Here is an 18,908-nt window from a genome sequence, read left to right on the forward strand (position 1 = left end):
AGATACAATCTCACAGAAAACTTTCTATTTCTCTGGCTTACAATCTTTCCACTCCCTTTTCCACAGTGATCCCTAAGTCCTGGCTGGCTTCCGACTTGTGACAACCCTTCTGCTTCAGCCTCCTGAGTGACAGGATTACAGAAGTGAATTTACCAGGCCCATTTTAGTCTACATCCTTAAGTATCAAAATAGTTGTTTTTACTTAAACAAGCTGTTTTATTTGTTTGATTCTAGGCATCAAATCAAAGATCTCACCAATCTTAGTGTACCACTGAATTACATCCCCAGCACAACACAGGTTTAAATGGATCAAAATTTCAACCCCAAATGAAGAAAATACTTTTTTCTAATATGAATAACAAAGAGCTTCATGTTGCTTTCATATAATGTTTATAGATTCTATTAATAACTATATAAAAGCAATGATGCAATCTGCAGACCAAGTCACTGTAATACTGCCTATATTTATATGTCACTCCACTAAATTTCTTAGAATGCCTGCATTATTTAGTCATTTATTCAATAAATAGTTAAAAGTCTACCCTACATCAGACTGAGAGAGTGCCAAGGAGCAAGACACACATAGTTCCCTTTATCATAGCGTTTTATAGCTTCTTGGATGTGGTATTAAATTCTTTTCAAGAAAAAAGTATCAGACAGACATGGTGGCACATGCCTTTAATCCTACAACCTAAGAGGCAGCAGCAGGTAGATCACTGATGTGGGATTCCCTCCTGTGTGCTATGAATGTGTTTACTACCACTGGTTAATAAAGAAGCTACTTTGGCCTGTGTCAGGGCAGAATATCGGTAGGTGGGAAAACTAAACTGAAGGCAGAGAGAAAGAAGGCAGAGTCAGGCAGATGCCATGTAGCTGCCAAAGGAGAAAGATGCTGGAACCTTACCAATATGCCACAGTCTAGTGGTGATACACAGATTAATTGAAATTGGTTAATTTAAGATGAGAGCTAGCTAGGAATATGCCTAAGCTGTTGGCCAGTGTTGTAATTAATATATTTTCTATGTGATTATTCAGAGCTGGGCAGTAAATGAACGTGCAGTCTCTGTTTTTAGATCTCTGTGAATGGGAGGCCATCCGAATCTACAGAGTGATTTCTAGGTCAGTCAGGGCTACCTAGTGAGATCCTGTCTCAAACAAAATAAAACCACCACCACCACCAACAACAACAACAACAACAAAAAAACAGTATCAGAGGAAGAAATTCCAAGGTGACCTTTTAAGGTATGAAATGCAGGCATTATATAGACTTTCATGACAGACTATTTCAGTAGATGTATAGAACAGAAGTACTCCCTGGGCCAACGTGAGCCCAGGCACAGCATACTGCCCCGCACTGACCCTGACCAGACAGACAGAGGCAGCTGCCCCCTGGACCCCTATCATAGAGGGCAACTTGCAGGGTTGCTTGTGTACTTCAGAAATAAGGAAAACAGTAACAAAGTTCCAGCCTTGGTTTCTATTTATAAGGGTGTTGGGGGGGGCAATACTTCCAGATGCTTAGTATGACTCTGAATATAGAAGTGCCACAAGCTCTCACTATAGCAGATGCCTCACTCCCAGGAACAAAGCAGGAATAAAGCTTTAGAAACAGATCCTCACAGCACTGAAGAAGAACAGAGCTCCTAGTCTGAGGAAGATGGTATTGAAGAGAAGGAATGAAGTTGAATGCATTATGAAGAAAACCATAAATTGAATATGGGATTGGTTGAATCATCCAGAAAACATTCCCCTCAGAAAGTTCCTGAAAAACCCAATGAGTACAGCTCCTCTCAGCATCAGAAACAACAGTACTATGGTGAAAGGGGCATTTTCTTCACAGTTTTTCTGGATGCTTCTTTCTCGTTGCTGCATCTGACATCCTCTACCATTAACTAGTTTCCGATAAACAGATAAATCCAGCTTTGCCCCCACTGTGGGGATTTACATCTGTGTCTGGAACAGCTGACACAAGCCTACCTGACCCTTGGGATCTGCGTCGCCTCTAGTTATTTGTCCTATGAACACTGTACTATAAATCCGTAGAACAATCACCAAAGCCAGGTACACACCTTTAGTCCCAGCATTTAGGAGGCAGAGGCAGGGGAATCTCTGTGAGTTCCAGGCCAGTCAGATCTATATAGAGAGACCTTGTCTCAAAAATCAAACAAAAACAACCACTAAAAACATTGATTATACCTGAGAATAAATTGGTATGCATGCTGAACTGGTTATGTAGCAATGTGGTAGTAAATTATCTTTGGATAGGTGATACAAATATCTACTAATAATACTTCACTACACTAGTTACGGTGTAGCTAGTAACTGAAAAAATTAATCCAGTTGCAACATTTCAATTCCTAAAGAATGAGTAACACTGATACTAAAATCACTTTTAAGAGGGTCCTGTGGTTGGATATAAAGTATCCTACCAAAAAGACTCATATGTTGAAGGTTTGGTTCCCTAAATGATAATGAAACTGAGAGGTGATTGGATCATAAGATTACTAAATTCATCAGTGGGTTAATCCACTGCTAAGTTTGTATGGAATGGGCTACTTATAAGGCAGTGTCTGGTCACTAACAGTAACTGGTACAACCCTAGATGTACTTCCTGTCACAGCCCCTTTCCCATGTAACAGCCTCTGTTATGAGTTCACACTGCTATGATCGTCTACTTTGTCTCATGCCTACAACAACAGTGATGGGCGGAACTTTCACTCAAGTCTCTAAAATTATGAGCTAAAACAAATCCTCTTTTTTTAATTGCTTCCCCCCCAGGAATTTGTCACAATGATAAATAACAACTGAATAATACAGAGTTTATTGTTGTAGATATTTGTACACTGTGTAGATGTACTGCTGTGACTGGTGTAATAAAGAGCTGAATGTCAATAGTTAGGCAGCAGGTATAGGCTGGAAGAAGAAAGGTGGAGTTGTCAGCCAGACCCAAGAAAAAAGCAAGATGGGAGTACAGAGATGAGATAACATCATGGGACAGAATATAGATTAATATAAATGGGTTAATTTAAGTTATAAGAGCTAGTTGAGAAAAGCCTACACTAAAGGCCAAGCTTTCATAATTAGTAAGTCTCCGTGTTGTTATTTGTGGCTGGCAGTTCCAGTGGAAAAGTACTTGTACAGTTTGTCTAAAATATTGTAGCTTTGTAGTGATACAACTTTAATAATGTACTTAATGGGTGTTGGGGTACGTAATAAACAGGATACTTGGCCAGGTGTGGGGCTTATACATATAATTCCAGCACTCACAGGCCAGGCTGATCTCTGTAGCAGGTTCCTTGGCCTTCAAAGTTAAGGACCAAAAGAAGGGATAGAGGGAAGAGACAAAGGGAAATAGGGAGGGATTATACTTGACTAATGGTTCTTAAGTATCAAAATATAAATGAAAATATAGCCACATGTTCTACTGTACAGTTTATAAACTAACCAGATCTCACTTTTAGAACAAAGCCTTTCACTGCTGTTGTTTTGTTTTTAATTTTTTTCTTTCTTTAAATTTTTTTATTTTTATTTTTTTTTTATTTTTTGGTTTTTCGAGACAGGGTTTCTCTGTGGCTTTGGAGCCTGTCCTGGGACTAGCTCTGTAGACCAGGTTGGTCTCGAACTCACAGAGATCCGTTTGCCTCTGCCTCCCGAGTGCAAATTTGTTTTTTTAAAAAAAGAAAACTATCTTTTTTCATTTTACAAACCAATCCCAGTGCCCACTCCTTCCCCTCCTACCTTTCCCTCCACCTTCTCCCCCCCCACCTCCCATACACTCCTCAGAGAGGGTCAGGCACATTGCTTTGGGGAAGGTCCAAGGCCCTCTCTACTACCTCCAGGCTGAGCAAGGTACCCATGCAAAGAGAACGGGTTCCCCAAAAAACCAGTACAAGCAGTAGGGATAAATCCTGGTGCCACATGAGAGCAAGGAAGAGATAATTCGATTGAGGGAGTCATTATGGGGCTAGCAAGAAACCTGGCACTAGAGAAATTCCCAAGAATCTACAAGAATGACCCCGGCTAAGGCCCTAAGCAATAGAGGAGAGGGTGCCTGAACTGGCCTTGCTCTGTACTCAGATTGTTTTTTTATTTTTTGAGACAGGATTTTTGTGTGTACCAACCTTGACTGTCCTGGAACTCACTCTGTAGACCACCAGGTTGGCCTCGAACTCACAGAGATCTGCCTGCCTCCCGAGTACTGGGATTAAAGGCATGTGTCACCATGCTCAGCTCTACAAGGCCTTTTCTGTGTTATTGTTTCGATTTTTGTTCTTTTGAGGCAGGGTTGGTTGCTCTGTGGGGCCTTAACTGGCCTCTAATTTTCAATAATCCGCCTATTGCTGTCTCTTAATTGCTGGGATAACAGGTGTGGACTGTTCCACTCCAATATCTGATTGTTAGGTAATCAATAACGTTGGATGATCAACCACTTTTTATAGGCAGCTAGTTAGTATCTTGTATTGTTTATCCCCTGGAACTATGGATTTAATCTTACAGTTTGTGCCCAACTTTTTCATCTCTTAAAATCAGTAGATGTAGTTCAGTGGCAGTGTGTTTGCCTTGCACGTGCAAGGTCTTGGATCAGTCACCAGCACCACCCTCCCTCATCACTGCCTCCCCCCTTCAGTTTACTTCTGTGCATTCTGTGTGGTGGTGGTTTGAATGTGAACGGCCCCAAAGGCTCATATATTTAAATAATTGGTTCCACCTGGCAAAACTGTTGTGGCCTTGTTGGAGGAAGTGTGTCCCCTAGGGGTTAGTTTAAGGTTTCAAAAGCCCATGCCATCCCCAGTTAGTTCTCAGCTACTGCTCCAGCACCACGTCTGTCTGCACACTGCCATGCTCACTCCACGAAGGTCACACACTCTAACACTCTGCAACTGTGAGCTCCAACAAACTCTTCTACAAGTTGCCTTGATCATAGTCTTTTATCACAGAAAGAGAAAAGCAACTCAGACAATTCTTTGTCTATTTAAAAATGGTAAATAAGAAAAGATAAAATTTTTATCAAGTCAAAAACCTTTTATCAGTATCTCAATCAAGACTTACAACACATGACTATCCTCCAAGAAGCCCACAGTCATGTTCTTAGGGGTGTCTTTCTGAGTGCTAGTCTTTCTCTCTTAACCCTAGTGATTGAAATGGATGCTAAAGGGTCTTTTAATAAATTCCAACCCTACTTAAAAAATTTCATAACAAACTTGAAAAGTATTTAGGGACCATAGAATTGGCCATATATGGACAAGCAATCTGAGGATTAAATGACTTATCAAAGTGAACAAGAACTAGAAGAATTCAGGTCTCTCATAAATGGATCTATTTTAAATCAATAAACACACTAACTGGTAAAGCATATAATTTAAGGTTTGGAGGCTGGGAATCACATTTATGTAGCCCTTAATGATTTATGTAAATCATTGAGATTAATAACTTACTAATGGAATGATGAAACTTTGTGTCAGTTCCAAAAAATAGCGTCGGAGAATAGCACTTTGAGCTTCAGACGGGCGTTTCTGCTGTACACCCTTGACAAAAGAAAACAGAAACCAGTAAACAACCAAGTCCAACTGCTTTGTAAATAGGCATTTCAATTTAATACCAACAAACCGATAAAAAAAAACCTCAGAACATTATACTGAAGTAACTTAATTAGAAGTTCATTTTGTAAAACTCTGTAAAAGAAGTTTTAGCTGGAGGCTAGGGAGTCTGGGTAAGGAGGAAAAGGCTGACCTGTGACTGTACTAAGTTTGAGTTGAAAGGAGCAAGCAATTTTGGTGTGTTGTCATTGTACAGCAGGGTGACCACAGAACAATTATGTACTAAATAGCTCAAAAAAACATAAAAGAAAGAATTTTAAATGTTTCACCACAAAGAAATGATTAATGTTGGAGAAATGGGTACATTTAACCAGACTTAAACATTACACAATGTATACATATATCAAAATATCATAGTACTGTATTGATTAATTATAATTTGTTTTTATCACTCAAATAGAATTTTGAGACTCTATAGATTTATTAATATCACTTATCCTATCAGTTCATTGTGAAAATAACCTTTATTTTGCACATGCTGTATTAACATTATTGACATTTTTAAAAACCACGCTCTTTACTGTTAGATGCTACTGACAAGTTACGGCACTGTCTAAGCGTCCAGAATGGCTGGTGTCTTCCTACAGCTACAGACCAGCATTCAGGTCTCTGACTACTGCTGCCCTGGTGTCTCCATTACGTGTGCCTGTGCCTTACCCACCCAGCCATCTCTGCAGCCACTAGTCTTTTGATTCATCAATTGATTGAATTTTGGTTTTTCAAGACAGGGTTTCTCTGTAACAGCCCTAGCTGTTCTGGAACTCGCTCTGTAGTCCAGGCTGGCCTTGAACTTACAGAAATCTGCCTGCCTCTGCCTCCAGAGTGCTAGGATTAAAGGCATGCGCCACCACTGCCCAGCCTTTTGATTTTCTTTAAGTAAAATCTTTTATTACTTATTTGTGTATATGTGTGCAAGTGCACATGTGTGCCGAGGAGTGCTGCACAGACAGAGAATAACTTGCAGGAGTCAGTTCTCTCTTTCTCCCATGTGAATCCTGAGATTCAACTCAGGTTTATGCATTTATTTCTGTGTGTAGCAATATGTGTGCATGACCAGGAGGTGGGAAGTGGCATACATGTACCATAGCAAAATGTATGGAGGGCAACTTGTTAGAGTTAGTTTTCTCCTCCCTCCCCCCTCCCACTGGTTAAATTCCGGCTGGCAGCTTGGCAGCCAGCACCTTATCTGCTGAGCCATCTATCTGCCCTTGCCCTATCTATTTTTGAGGTAACGAGTCACTGTTTAGCCAGGTTTGTATAGAATTTAAGATCCTCCTATCTTAGATTCCTAGTGCTGGTGTTACAGCATTGATCCACAACATTCAGACCTAATCTTGGGTTCAAAAGTAATTCAGGGCTGAGGTGTGCAAGACAATAAACAAAAGTAATTCCGGGCTAGCAAGATGGCTCAGTGAACAAAGTAATTGTTCCCAGAACTCACATAAAAGTTAAGAAGAGAGAACTGATTCTATACTACACACACACACACACATTTTTTAACTTTTGAAAGAGAATCCAAGCCAAGACACAATGGCACATGCCTGTAATACAGTACTTGGGAAGCAGAAGCAGGAGGATTACAAGTTTAAGTCCAACATGGTTTTCATATTGAGTTCTAGTCAAGACAAGTGAGATTCTTGGCTAGGGATTTGCCTCAATGGTAAAGAACTTGCCTAGCATGCATGAGGCCCTGGTTCAATCAGCAACATTGTTTTAAAGTGAGATTCTACTCCACATTACTACACAACAACAACAAAACCCCACACAGTGCCTAACTAAATATCACGTATCTCAACAAGGAGCTTTAAATTAATAATCTGAGAGAGTATTTACCTTCTGGAGTTGTTTTATAATCTCCTCATCTCTGTTTAGATATGGCTTGTAAGAAGTATAAACTCCTAAGAAAAGAAGAGAGACAGAAAAACCTGACAACTTAGATGAGCACACAGTTAGAATTAATACAAGTCTGGGCCCGCAGGATGGATAAGCTGGGAAAGGCACTTGCTATGCAAGTCTCACTCTATGAGCTCCATCCGCCCCTGGAAGCCATGGTGGAAGGAGAGCAGTGACTGTCCTTTGACGTCTACACATGTACTATGACACTTGCATGCAGACATTCATAAATATACACAAAATAAGTCATTAATAAAAACCAATACCAGGTTTAGAATCCAGAGTTTTTAGGTTCTTCAATTTTTTAACTTTAACTTGCTTAGGAATTTCACCTGAAAGAAAAAAACATAAAAGTTCTTATAAACTGGGCTGAAGATATAACTTAGTGACAGAACCTTGCTTGGCACGCTCATCTTTAGCATCATAATATTCTTAGTTATATCATACATGCCATAGGACTTATACCTTATACCTAAATTTTTTTCTCTATGCAACAAAAACAAAATTTTGGGGAGAGAAATAATTTAGTGGTAAGTTTCATATTTCTTATAGTCACCAAGTTCTTGGTAATGGTGGAAATGTATGGTAATCTACATGCGTTCTTTAGGATGAGGGGTGACAAGAACACCAGTACAGCCGGCTTCACTCTGATAAGGGGAAAATCATCAGGTGAAAGACAGACATTGAGCTCCAATCCCAGACATTAGTGGAAGGAATGGCAAGTAGATTTGATCAAAACACATTGTATGTATTTACAAAATTCTGAACCAATTGTTTAAAAACATAAAATAGATGCCAGAAAGCTCTGGGGAAAGGTCACAAATGTGAGGCAACAAACTGCAGTTCTCTGATTATCAATATTTAATTTACAGAGTTATTCAGTGTCTGATGTGAACAACAGACAAGAGAGGCTTAATATTAGCAGAGTCATCTTAATGCACCTTTATATGTTTGCATATAAATCTTCTTGACTTAGCACAAACATTTTATCTTTCCTGTGGTGAAATCACCAAATCCACTTTCCCATTAGAAATGACCAGTTTCAGGGCAGGAGAGGAGACTCACGGGTTAAGAACACTGACTACTTTTCCAGAGGACCTGGGTTCAATTCCCAGCATCAACATGGCAGCTCACAACTGCCTACAACTCCACTTCCAGGGGGTCTGATACTTTCACACAGATGCACATGAAATAAAGTTAAATTATTTTATAAAAAAGAAATGATTAGCTTCTAATTAGAGCCAATATAAACCAGTTCACTTTGCTTTTTCTTCAGCAGACATTATTCTTAGGTTTTATTTAATACAAAGTGGATAAACTGAGTAGGTAAACCACAAAAGAGCACCCTCTCTGCATTGGAGCTCATTACCCTGCAGTGTTAAACCCAAATGCACACTTCTAGGATGATTACAAACTTCTGAGCCCAAGAGAGACACTCTGTTTTGCCATGCCTTTCCTCAGGAGCCTGCAGGATATGCTTTTTCTGTAATTCTATATGTTCTGTCTGTTTTGAGTTTTCAAAATCAGAATCCCCACCAGGGTTTAGTGCTGCACAACCTGTGCAGCAAATGCAGCAGGCCTGATTTTGAGTTCAAGAAGCCAAACAATGCCTAAGACATATTCCAGCATTCACACAGTTGTGAGGTTAAATCTGAATTCATGAATATGGCTCTAAATCTACAAGAAATAAAAGGAAAACACAGATATAATGAACTTCATCAAAACAAAAAACTCTAGTGCATAAAAGGACTCTATCCAAACAGTAAAAAGACAGTCCACAGTATGTTGGGAAATTTACAAAGCATGTCTGAGAAGAGACCAGTACCCAGTCCTTTTTTTATTTTTTTATTTTTTTGAGACACGATCTCATTACGAGAACTTGCTAAGAACATCAGGTTGGCCTCAAATTCATCAAGATTGGCTTGCCTCAGCCTCCCAAGTACTAGGGTGCTGGCATTAAAGACATTTGCCACCATGCTCAGCTCCCCTATGGCAATTTTTAAAACAAGTTTATTAGTTCATACTATGCCACCAATGGTTTCTGGCAGAAGTTCCCCTACCTCTATCCCTAAGGGAACCTTTTTCATAGGAAAGAAAAATCAATAGCAATGTATTATACTACAGTCAACCAAACAGGCTAGATTAGTAAAAAAAAAAAAAAAAAAAAAAAAAAAAAAAAAAAAAAAAATCAAACCTGATAAGTATAAACATAAAAACTTAAAAACCCCATATCTTTTGTGGGTAGAGCTCTTAGAACTACTATTTGTATCTCATCAAACTAATGGAATAATGGGAGCATGACAATCATTAAATTGGGATTTAAATTAGACATCCAATCTCAGAATTACTTATTCATGTAATCAACACTCACTAACTTCCTATAATAAGTCAAACACTATACATATTTTTCTCAAGGAAAGCACAACCTGTGAGGACTCCCTCCCTCAATATAATGCACACAACACTTATCTTAACATCTACCTGAGAATTTCATGCCAAGTCTGGAATAGTTCTAGCTTTTTGTTGTTGTTGTTGTTGTTGTTGTTTTGAGACAGGGTTTCCCTGTGTGTCCCTACCTGTTCTAGAACTCACCCTTAGACCAGGCTAACCTCAGAGATATGCCAGCCTCTGCCTCCTGTGGGTTTGGATTAGAGGTGGTGTGCCACCAGTGCCCAGCGTTCCCTTCCTTATTTTGAGATAGGGTCTCCAGTCTATAGCTCATGCTGACCTGGAACTATGAGTCCAGGCTAGTCGTGAACTCACAATGCTCCTGCCTCAGTCTCTAGAGTGTTGGGGTTACAAAACTATCATTTTAGTTTTCTGTAAGACTTTCCTCAAGTAAACTAGAATTCCCAATTATATCTGGCTTATAAAATAAAACCTCCGTTTCCTTTGGCTTTATAAGAATACTTTTTGGGGGAAAAAAAAGAATACTTTTGGGCTAGGGTATATGCCCATTTTAGTGAGAAGCTGTAACTTAGTGTGGGAAGTCCTTCTGTCTATGTGTTGCTTTTATTGGTTAATGAATAAAGAAGATGCCTTGGCCTGTGATAGGGCTGAATAGAGCTAGGTGGGAAAACTACACTGAATGATGGGAAAAAGAGGCGGAGTCAGTGAGATGCCATGTAGCCACCAGAGAAAGATGCAAGCTATCAGCCAGAACCTTGCTGGTAGACCACAAGCCTTGTGGTAAAATATAAAATAATAGAAATGGGTTAATTTAAGATATAAGAGCTAGCTAGAAAGACACCTAAGCTATTGGCCAAACAGTACTGCAAATAATACAGATTTTAGTGTGATTATTTCAGTTCTGGGCAGCCAGGAACGAACAAGCAGCCTCCCCCAACAGTAATTCTCCTCCAAAGGCTCTTACCTAGGCTGTCTACATGAATATTGCCAATAATATAAACATCAAGAGATGACCACAAGGGAAGATACAAGTAAGTGACCAGTCCCATCACACACTGTGAACACCAAGAAGACACATTACCTGCAGGTTTCAGATCTCCTATCCGAATAATGTGTGGCCAGTGCTGTAGTGTTTTAGCAAAAAAAGGGTTGGTTACTCCTAAGATGACTGAGGGCCTGGATAAAAATAAAACAAAATAAAGAGGTGCAAAACAAAAAATTTTAAAGAACGCTAAATCACAGAAGAGTAAGTGACAGTTTATGAGCAAATGATATATAAACTATAGTTCCTTTTACTTAGCTTATTACATATCAATATGACAGGCAACATATTCAGTATTAGACACATGAAGATAAAAAGATATGATTATTTTTATTAGATTTATTCATTTTATTTTATGTGTGAATGTTTTGCCTACATATGTGCATGACATGTATGCTTGGCACCCTAGAAGGTCAGAGAAAGGCATCAGATGCCCTGGAACTGGAGTTAAGAATGGTTATGAACCACCATGTGGGTGCTGGGAATCAGACCTTGGGTCTTCTGGAGGAGCAGTTAATGCTTTGAACCGTGAACCATCTCCCAGTCCCCCAAAAACATGATTCTTAAAACAGAATATTGGTATAAAGGTAAGCACACTCAATCACAATGTCAACAACTGGAAGACACTAAAGAACAAAATGAGAATGAAATGTACAGTGATTACCAGGAGAACCTCTGGTCTGCCAGGGTTTTCAAGGACAGATTCACCAGAGACATGATACAGATAAGACACGAAAGATGAGTAGTTTACTACCAAGTAGACAAGGAAGGCAAGGCCAATGCAGAATAGCACACGCCCAACAATGAGGTGCAGCCGTCTCTACCTAGAACTACACACAGAATCACAGGTACTCTGCACTCCTGAGCAGAGTAGGGAGGATAACAGCTAAAGAAGAGTCAAGGGCAGCACAGAACATATACAATTAATATGCTATCTAGGGTTTTTGTTTGTTTGTTTTTGAGACAGGGTTTCTCTGTGCAGCCCTGGCTGTCCTGGAACCTGCTCTGTAGACACACTTTCCTCTAACTTAGATCTCCTGCCTCTGCCTCTCCCCGAGTGCTAGGATTAAAGACATGCACCACCACTGCCCAGCTAATATGTTATCTTGTAAGCAAAGAGAAGCCACAAAGAATCAAGTGGAGGTATGGCACATAAAGGTTTTAGGTGTAATTTGGAGGATGTTCTGTAGGGACAGGAAGCCTGGGAGAAATACAACAGTGGACAGAGAAAAACTAGAGTTTGAAGGAAGAAGACAATAAATAGGTTGAGAGATGTTTTAGGGTGATGAACTGACAGAATTTAGTTAAGGGTTGTTTTGGGCCATGTTAAGAAGACATAATACTATGTTTTTGATAACTAAGTCAAAATTAATACCATTTATCATGAAAGTAATGAGATTAGGACAAAAAAGAAGGAAATAAAAAGAAATCAGTTAAACATGCTTAGTTTTAGATGCATTAAGACATATGGTGTGAAATGGGCATGGTGTTATATGCCTGTAATCCCAGCACTTGGGAGGCAAAAGCAGGAGGATCAATAGTTCAAAATCATCCTAAAGTACATTATCAAATTTAAGAACACCCTGATTTATAGGTGAGTTCTAGATCAACAGTGCTAGGGATTGAGATCCCATATCAAAAAGAAAGAATACAGGTGTAACATTCTATACCACCAACAATATAAAGTCTGTATGTTGGAGAGATCTAAGGTACAAAGATATATTTCAGTCATTAGTAAAGGATCTTTAAGTTTCTGTTCTGTAGTTAGTCCAGAGTGGCCTTGAACTCACCTTAGTCTTCCTATTCAGTTTCTCAAGTACTAAGATTATAGGAGTAAACTACCATTATCTCTGTCCTACAAACACACACACACACACACACACACACACACACGCAATGGAGTTCTTGTTGGTTACCTCAAGCAATAAGAATAGAAAATATTGATGAATATTAAGAAGTTAGCCTGGGGTTTAGAAAGACAGCTCAGAGGTTAAGAGCACTATCTGCCCTCTCAAAGCACTCAGGTTCATAACATTTCCTAGCACCCACATGGCAGCTCACAACTATTTCAAACTCCAGTAACAGGGTATCTGATGCCCTCTGGACTCTATGAGCACGGAACATACATGGTCCATAGTCATCCTTGCAAGCAAAAGACTTAGACACATAAAATAAAATAAATAAATAAAGATTCTATTAAAAACAACACTTTTAATGCCAGCACTCAGAAGGCAGAGGCAGGCAGATCTCTGTGAGTTCAGGACACCCTGGTCTACAGACTGAGTTCCAGGACAGCCAGGGCTACACAGAGAAACCCGCTTTCAAAAAACAAAACAAAACACAACACAACCAAACAAAAACCTCCCAAAACTGCAACAGATACTGTGATGTTAACAGAAAATCAAGAAGTAAAGAAAGTAAATGGAAATTAATTTTGTTCTTCTAAAACTTTAGCTAAGAAGATAAGCAATTATAAAACAGGGGCTAACATAGAAAGAATACGATCATTTTTCCCTTCCATAGATTGGAAGAATTTTTCATAATCAGAGTAACAAATCCAAGGAACAGCTGGGTAATTGTTAATAACAGTACATAATCTATGAAGTAAAATCTCTCAAAGAAAGCAAGTTACTACTCTTCAAATCTTAAATTATTACCAACAGCTCCCAAAATCTTTTAGAAAATCAATCTGTCAGCAAGTCAGAATTTTAAATTAAAAAGTTATTACACAACAAAATTTATTATACAGTTCTATAAAATTCTGGCAATAAAGGTACTACGTAGTTAACAAAAGTTATTGTGTTTACTCACGGAGCTTGAGTACGGGTAGTATATTCTTTGAATTCACTATCATGAATTGTGAAGTAAGGTCGGAAATCACTGAAGTACTTTAATGGAGAGATGCAGCTGTGGAGCAGAAAGACCCAGAAATCTGCTCCATAAGACACTCATATAAACACCATATACCAATAGACAAATTATTCCAATACTGCCTTCAGGTAAGCACTGATAACTAGTATTAACTGGAATCTATCAAAGCCTAACTTCACATAAATGAACATGTGTGTGTATGTGTGTGTGTGTGTGTGTGTGTACGCGCGCATGCGCATCATCCAGAGGCGCAGAAACATGGTTCTAGCCCTAACTGACTGAAGTCAATATTTTCATCCATTCTGAGAAAGTTGTTGCATGGATTGATGCAATGAGTGAGGGAACATCACAGACTGGAGGTATTGAAAGTGTCAGCATCAAGAGCCCAATATACTCACTTAACAAGGGCCAGTACAGTTTCTGAAGACTCAGATGGTGATGGTGCCATAACCACAAGGGGCTCTCCCAATAGCACCAACTCCCACAGCATTTGGCTATGAAGGAAAACTGGGCAGAAACACCTAGAAAGTGTTTACACAGTAGAAATACTTTATTATTTATCCAATTTTGCCTTTCAAATTCCCAAATAATCATTCTAAGAATTTGACATTGATACAAATTCTCCTGCTACTGACAGCTTGACCTGTAAACTAAGAATGTAGTAATATATACAGACATAAGTCTCTTATACATACTACATACATACATATATATGTATATACATATATATAAAAAAAATCAAAGCCAGGTGTGAGGCACACCCTTGTAATGAAGCACTTGGAAGGGAGAAGCAGGAGGATCAGAAGCTCAAGAGCATCCTCAGATAGTGAGTCCAAGACCTGTCTCAAAAAGGAAAAGAAATTAAAAACAAAAACCAACCAATGCATCAGTTTGACTTATTCCAATTTTTATAAAATTAGCTGTAACACACACAGATGGTAAACAATAAAAGCATGTTATCAAATTGTGTTAACATATGACAGGCCTATATTATTAGCAATCCTGTTATACTTGAATTTCTATTCTAAGTATTTTGAAGGAAACAAAATAATACTCCAAGGGGACATTTACAGAATGTCCGTAACTTAAAATTCAGTGCTAGGCCGGGGGCACAGTTTTGCATAGAGCATGTACTTTGTACAGTGCAAGGCCCTGGGTTCAATCTAGAACACACACAGATGCACACATTCTACAAAGAGAAAAGTGGATACTTAAAAAAAAAAAGTTAAGTGCAGTAGAAAGAAGGAAAAGAACAGAATGAGAAGTTCATCTGTGGCTGACTCTGATTAACTGAGGTAACTACCTTTATACCAGCCCAAGAGCTGAAGCTTCTGATATCAAAGGATGATGATAATAAATCTCAGGGGCCTCTATATAACCAAGGAATTAATTCTTGGACCAATCCTCTTCCAAAGAAAGACTGAATATTTTTACAGAGGCGCTGGAGTTAGTCTGCGCTGTGAGGATACAAGTCCACCAGTGTGTTTAAGTCTCAACATTTGTTAACCTTTACTTATTTAGTTTTCTTCTTTGTTTAGCAACAATTTGTTCCTAGCAGATTAGAGAAGAGAAAAAAAAGTATTTTTAAATATCATAACCAATCTCACTAGCTAAAAACACAAACACTCCCCCCAAACTGAAAAACATGGAAGTACAAAAGCTTGAGATAAATAATAGATTAATTTAAGTAAAAATTAAGAAAAAAAGAGAAATGCAGAGCAGGGTCTCTCTTCAAAACAGCTCAAGCGTCTCAAACCTAAAACAGAACATAGGCATCTCTGCCAGAAGAGCCTGGTGGTGGTTTGTGTGTGTGTGTGTGGGGGGGGTTGAATAAAGAAAAGAAGTGATGGTCCATGAAGCTGGTGGACTCAGCTGTGGTGAAAAGGGGGGTATATGGTACTGGGGGGGGGGGACGTCTAGGACACACAAATGAGCTCACAAACCAGAGGAGTGTCTTACTGTGCACTATCAGAGCTAGAGTGGACCAAGGGGCTTTACTGTGTGTGTCTAAGTGTGTGTAAAAGTACCTAATTGAAGGAAGTTTATATTTATGAAGGTTCACAGCAACAGGAGTAGAGTCCATTATGACAGGGAAGGCAGGGTACTGGAGGTTCCATCTATGGGTAGGAGCTGGTGGAAGTTTGGTTTATCACTTTTCAACAAAGCAGAAAGCTATGAGCTCAGAGGGGAATGGGACCAGGCTCTGACTTACTCCCAGTGATTTACTTCCATCAGGCAGCATTCACCTCTTACAGGTTCTGGTCAAAAAGTACCTTCCAGCTAGGGCTCAAAAATCTGAGGCGTGGTGGGGCATTTTACATTCATACTGTAACAGACCATCTGTGGTGGAGGGCATTTTACATTCCTACTGTAACAGACCATCTGGAGTCGGGGGGCATTTTACATTCATAATATAACAGATCATCTGGCACAAGGGTCAGTGGCTTGAAAGGGAAGTAGACTAAGGAGGGCACTCACATGGCACTGTGAGCTAGAACCCAAGTGGATGGAACTGGCATTCACTGGAGAAGTAATCTAGCTGGATGGTATAAGGAGTCAAACACTGAGCAGGGTAAGAAGGGCTTGCATGCGGCTAGATGTGGGGTTTCGGAGCCCAGTGGAGAAAGAGATGTGCACAGGGGACAGGATTACAGTGGAGAGGGTAAACTGCTTACCGTCTAGGTAACTAGGGGTTGATCAAATCAGTAAATCAACTTTAAAAATTGTAAAAGATAATTTCTCAAGGAAAGGAAATACGAGTATATAAAAGAAGAAAATAAAAATAAACTTTGTCACATAGCATTGGACTTGAGAACATTTATTATGACTTTGTGGTTTTTAATATATGTGGATAGAGAAATAAGTACATATATAAAATTTGTGTATATTATATGTATATGTATTATCAGATACTAAGAAAGTCTAAAAGCTTTGTCAACTCAGTCAATGGGGTCTATCCAAACTGCTTCATTCTGAAATTTCACGGTGTGGGGAGGTGGAGTAACTATGTGCCTCTTATTGCACTACGAACCATCACCAAGTAACATCACACAGAGTCCCTGACTTATTTCTTTCAACTGTTTTGGAAACTACCCTTTAATTTCTATTTCAACTTAAGAATTAAGAGACTACTTGTGGGATTCAGAGGAAGCTAAAATCAAAGGTCCAGTCCACAGACAGTGATGTATGGAATAAGTGCTGGCCTAGTGAAAGCACAAACATTGGCTGACCCTCAACTTTATCTCTACAACTTCAGCGGTCCTTTCTCTCAGAGTCTGAATGTAAAAATATCATTTCAACATAACAAATGCCACTTACATTAACAAACATAAAATGAAAATTGAGGCAGGTATGGTGCAAACTCGTGTAATCTCAGCAGTTGGGAGGTGAAATCAGGAAGCCCAAGGCCAGCCTCACCTATACAGTGAGTTTGGGGCCAGTAAAGGTTACCAGAGAATCTATCTCACAAAACAAAAACAAAAACAAAAACAAAGAAAAAGGAAAGCTCTACACACTAGTACTATCATGGGAAGCATTAGTGTGATCCTTTGATATTGTGCCTGGGATGATTTTTCATGGCTTAGTTTTTATTTGTAAAAATATTTATTTATGCTATTTTATATGTATGAATGTTCTGCCTTATGTATGTCTATTCACCACATGCAGGCTTGGTGCCCATAGAGGCCAGAAGCAGGCATCAGATCCCCTGGAACTGGAGCTATGGATGCCTGTGAGCCACAGTGGGAGCTAGGAGTCAAACTTGAGTCCTCTGCAAGAGCAGCAAACGCTCTAAACCACTGAGCCATCCCTTCAGCCCCCATGGCTCAGATTTTTCTTTATTTCCTTTTTCCTTCTCCCTCTTCCCCCCAAATAAAAAGATTTAACATTCTCTGAAGGTCAAAAAAAAAAAAAAAACCTTCTTGTACATCTAGGCATGATGGCACACACACTCCTTGCACCTGGGAGGTTGAGGTAGTAAAGTTATCCTAACACACTGAAACAAAATGAAAGTAACCCCTCATACACACAAACCAAAAACCATCCCACAAAGCCCCCATAACAACAATAAAACACAGAAAACAAAAAACTAGTAACTGAAGTCTGAGTCAATTTATACAAATTCTTAGCATATCTCTCAATGACAAGTATTCAAACTATTAGCAGTATATAACCTCTATGTATCTCTCCTGTAGCATTAATTTTTATAAATATTCCACCTTTATATACAAAGCTAAAACTTGTAAAAATTATAATTTTACACCTTCCTCATATTTTATTTACAGAAAATTGAGCCTTGCCAAGATTTAGAAACAGTTCCACCATCCTAAAACTCCCCCCTTCTCAAGCTTCCTTTCTTTGGGTTCTGGCCCTGTAGTGTCGCCTGTGCCAAAATTATGTAAAAAAAAAAAACATCTATTAAGTAGTTTACAAAAGTCTGATATCTGTAATTAGCATACTGTCTTTGAAAGTCATTTACGCTGTTGTATCTATCAAAGGTTCATCCACTTATTTATTATTGCCGAGTAGTTTTCTATGTGTATAGGTATTTGGGTTGTATCCTATTTCAGGCTACTATGAATAAAGTAACTTTTTATTTATTGGTTTTTAAAAAGATTTTAATAGTATTGTATTATTTTTAAATTTTATTCACTCTATTTATTTGTTTATGACAGGATTTCTCTGCATAACTATCCTGGCTGTCTTGGAATTCTGTCTGTAAACCATGCTGGTCTCAAATTCACAGAGATCTGCCTGTCTCTGTCTCTTAAGTGCTGAGATTAAAGGGTTGTGCCATCACCACTCTATACTCAAGCATCTTGTCTGTGTCTATCTGTGCACCAGGTATGTGCCTAGCACCTGACGAGGTTGGAAACGACACTGGATGCCCTGAGGCTGGAGTTACAGGAAGTTCCGAGTCACCATGTGGGTGCTGGGAGTCAAACTTGGGTCCTCTGGAAGAGCAGTCAGAGCTCTTATCCCCTGAGTCTCTCCCTACCCTGATAGAAATATATTTTGATCATATTCTTCCTCAACTCCTTCCAGAATCTACTCACCCACCCAACTTCATGCTCTTTCTTTCTCAAACAATCCAAAAA

General features: G+C 39.1%; 1 protein-coding gene across 1 annotated transcript in view; it reads right to left on the reverse strand.

Moving 5' to 3' along the window:
- The window catches only part of Dennd6a (DENN domain containing 6A), a 58,119-nt gene that overhangs the window by 7,969 nt on the left and 31,242 nt on the right, over positions 1–18,908 (reverse strand). The window contains exons 10-15 of the mRNA XM_057769450.1: positions 14,211–14,333; positions 13,753–13,848; positions 10,981–11,075; positions 7,757–7,822; positions 7,431–7,495; positions 5,436–5,525 (exon numbers count right to left, since the gene is read on the reverse strand). Coding sequence (XP_057625433.1) covers positions 5,436–5,525; positions 7,431–7,495; positions 7,757–7,822; positions 10,981–11,075; positions 13,753–13,848; positions 14,211–14,333 — 535 coding nt within the window. The remainder of the gene's footprint in view (positions 1–5,435; positions 5,526–7,430; positions 7,496–7,756; positions 7,823–10,980; positions 11,076–13,752; positions 13,849–14,210; positions 14,334–18,908) is intronic.

This window comes from Chionomys nivalis, chromosome 5, assembly GCF_950005125.1.
Source record: "Chionomys nivalis chromosome 5, mChiNiv1.1, whole genome shotgun sequence".
In the NCBI taxonomy this organism is placed as follows: domain Eukaryota; kingdom Metazoa; phylum Chordata; class Mammalia; order Rodentia; family Cricetidae; genus Chionomys; species Chionomys nivalis.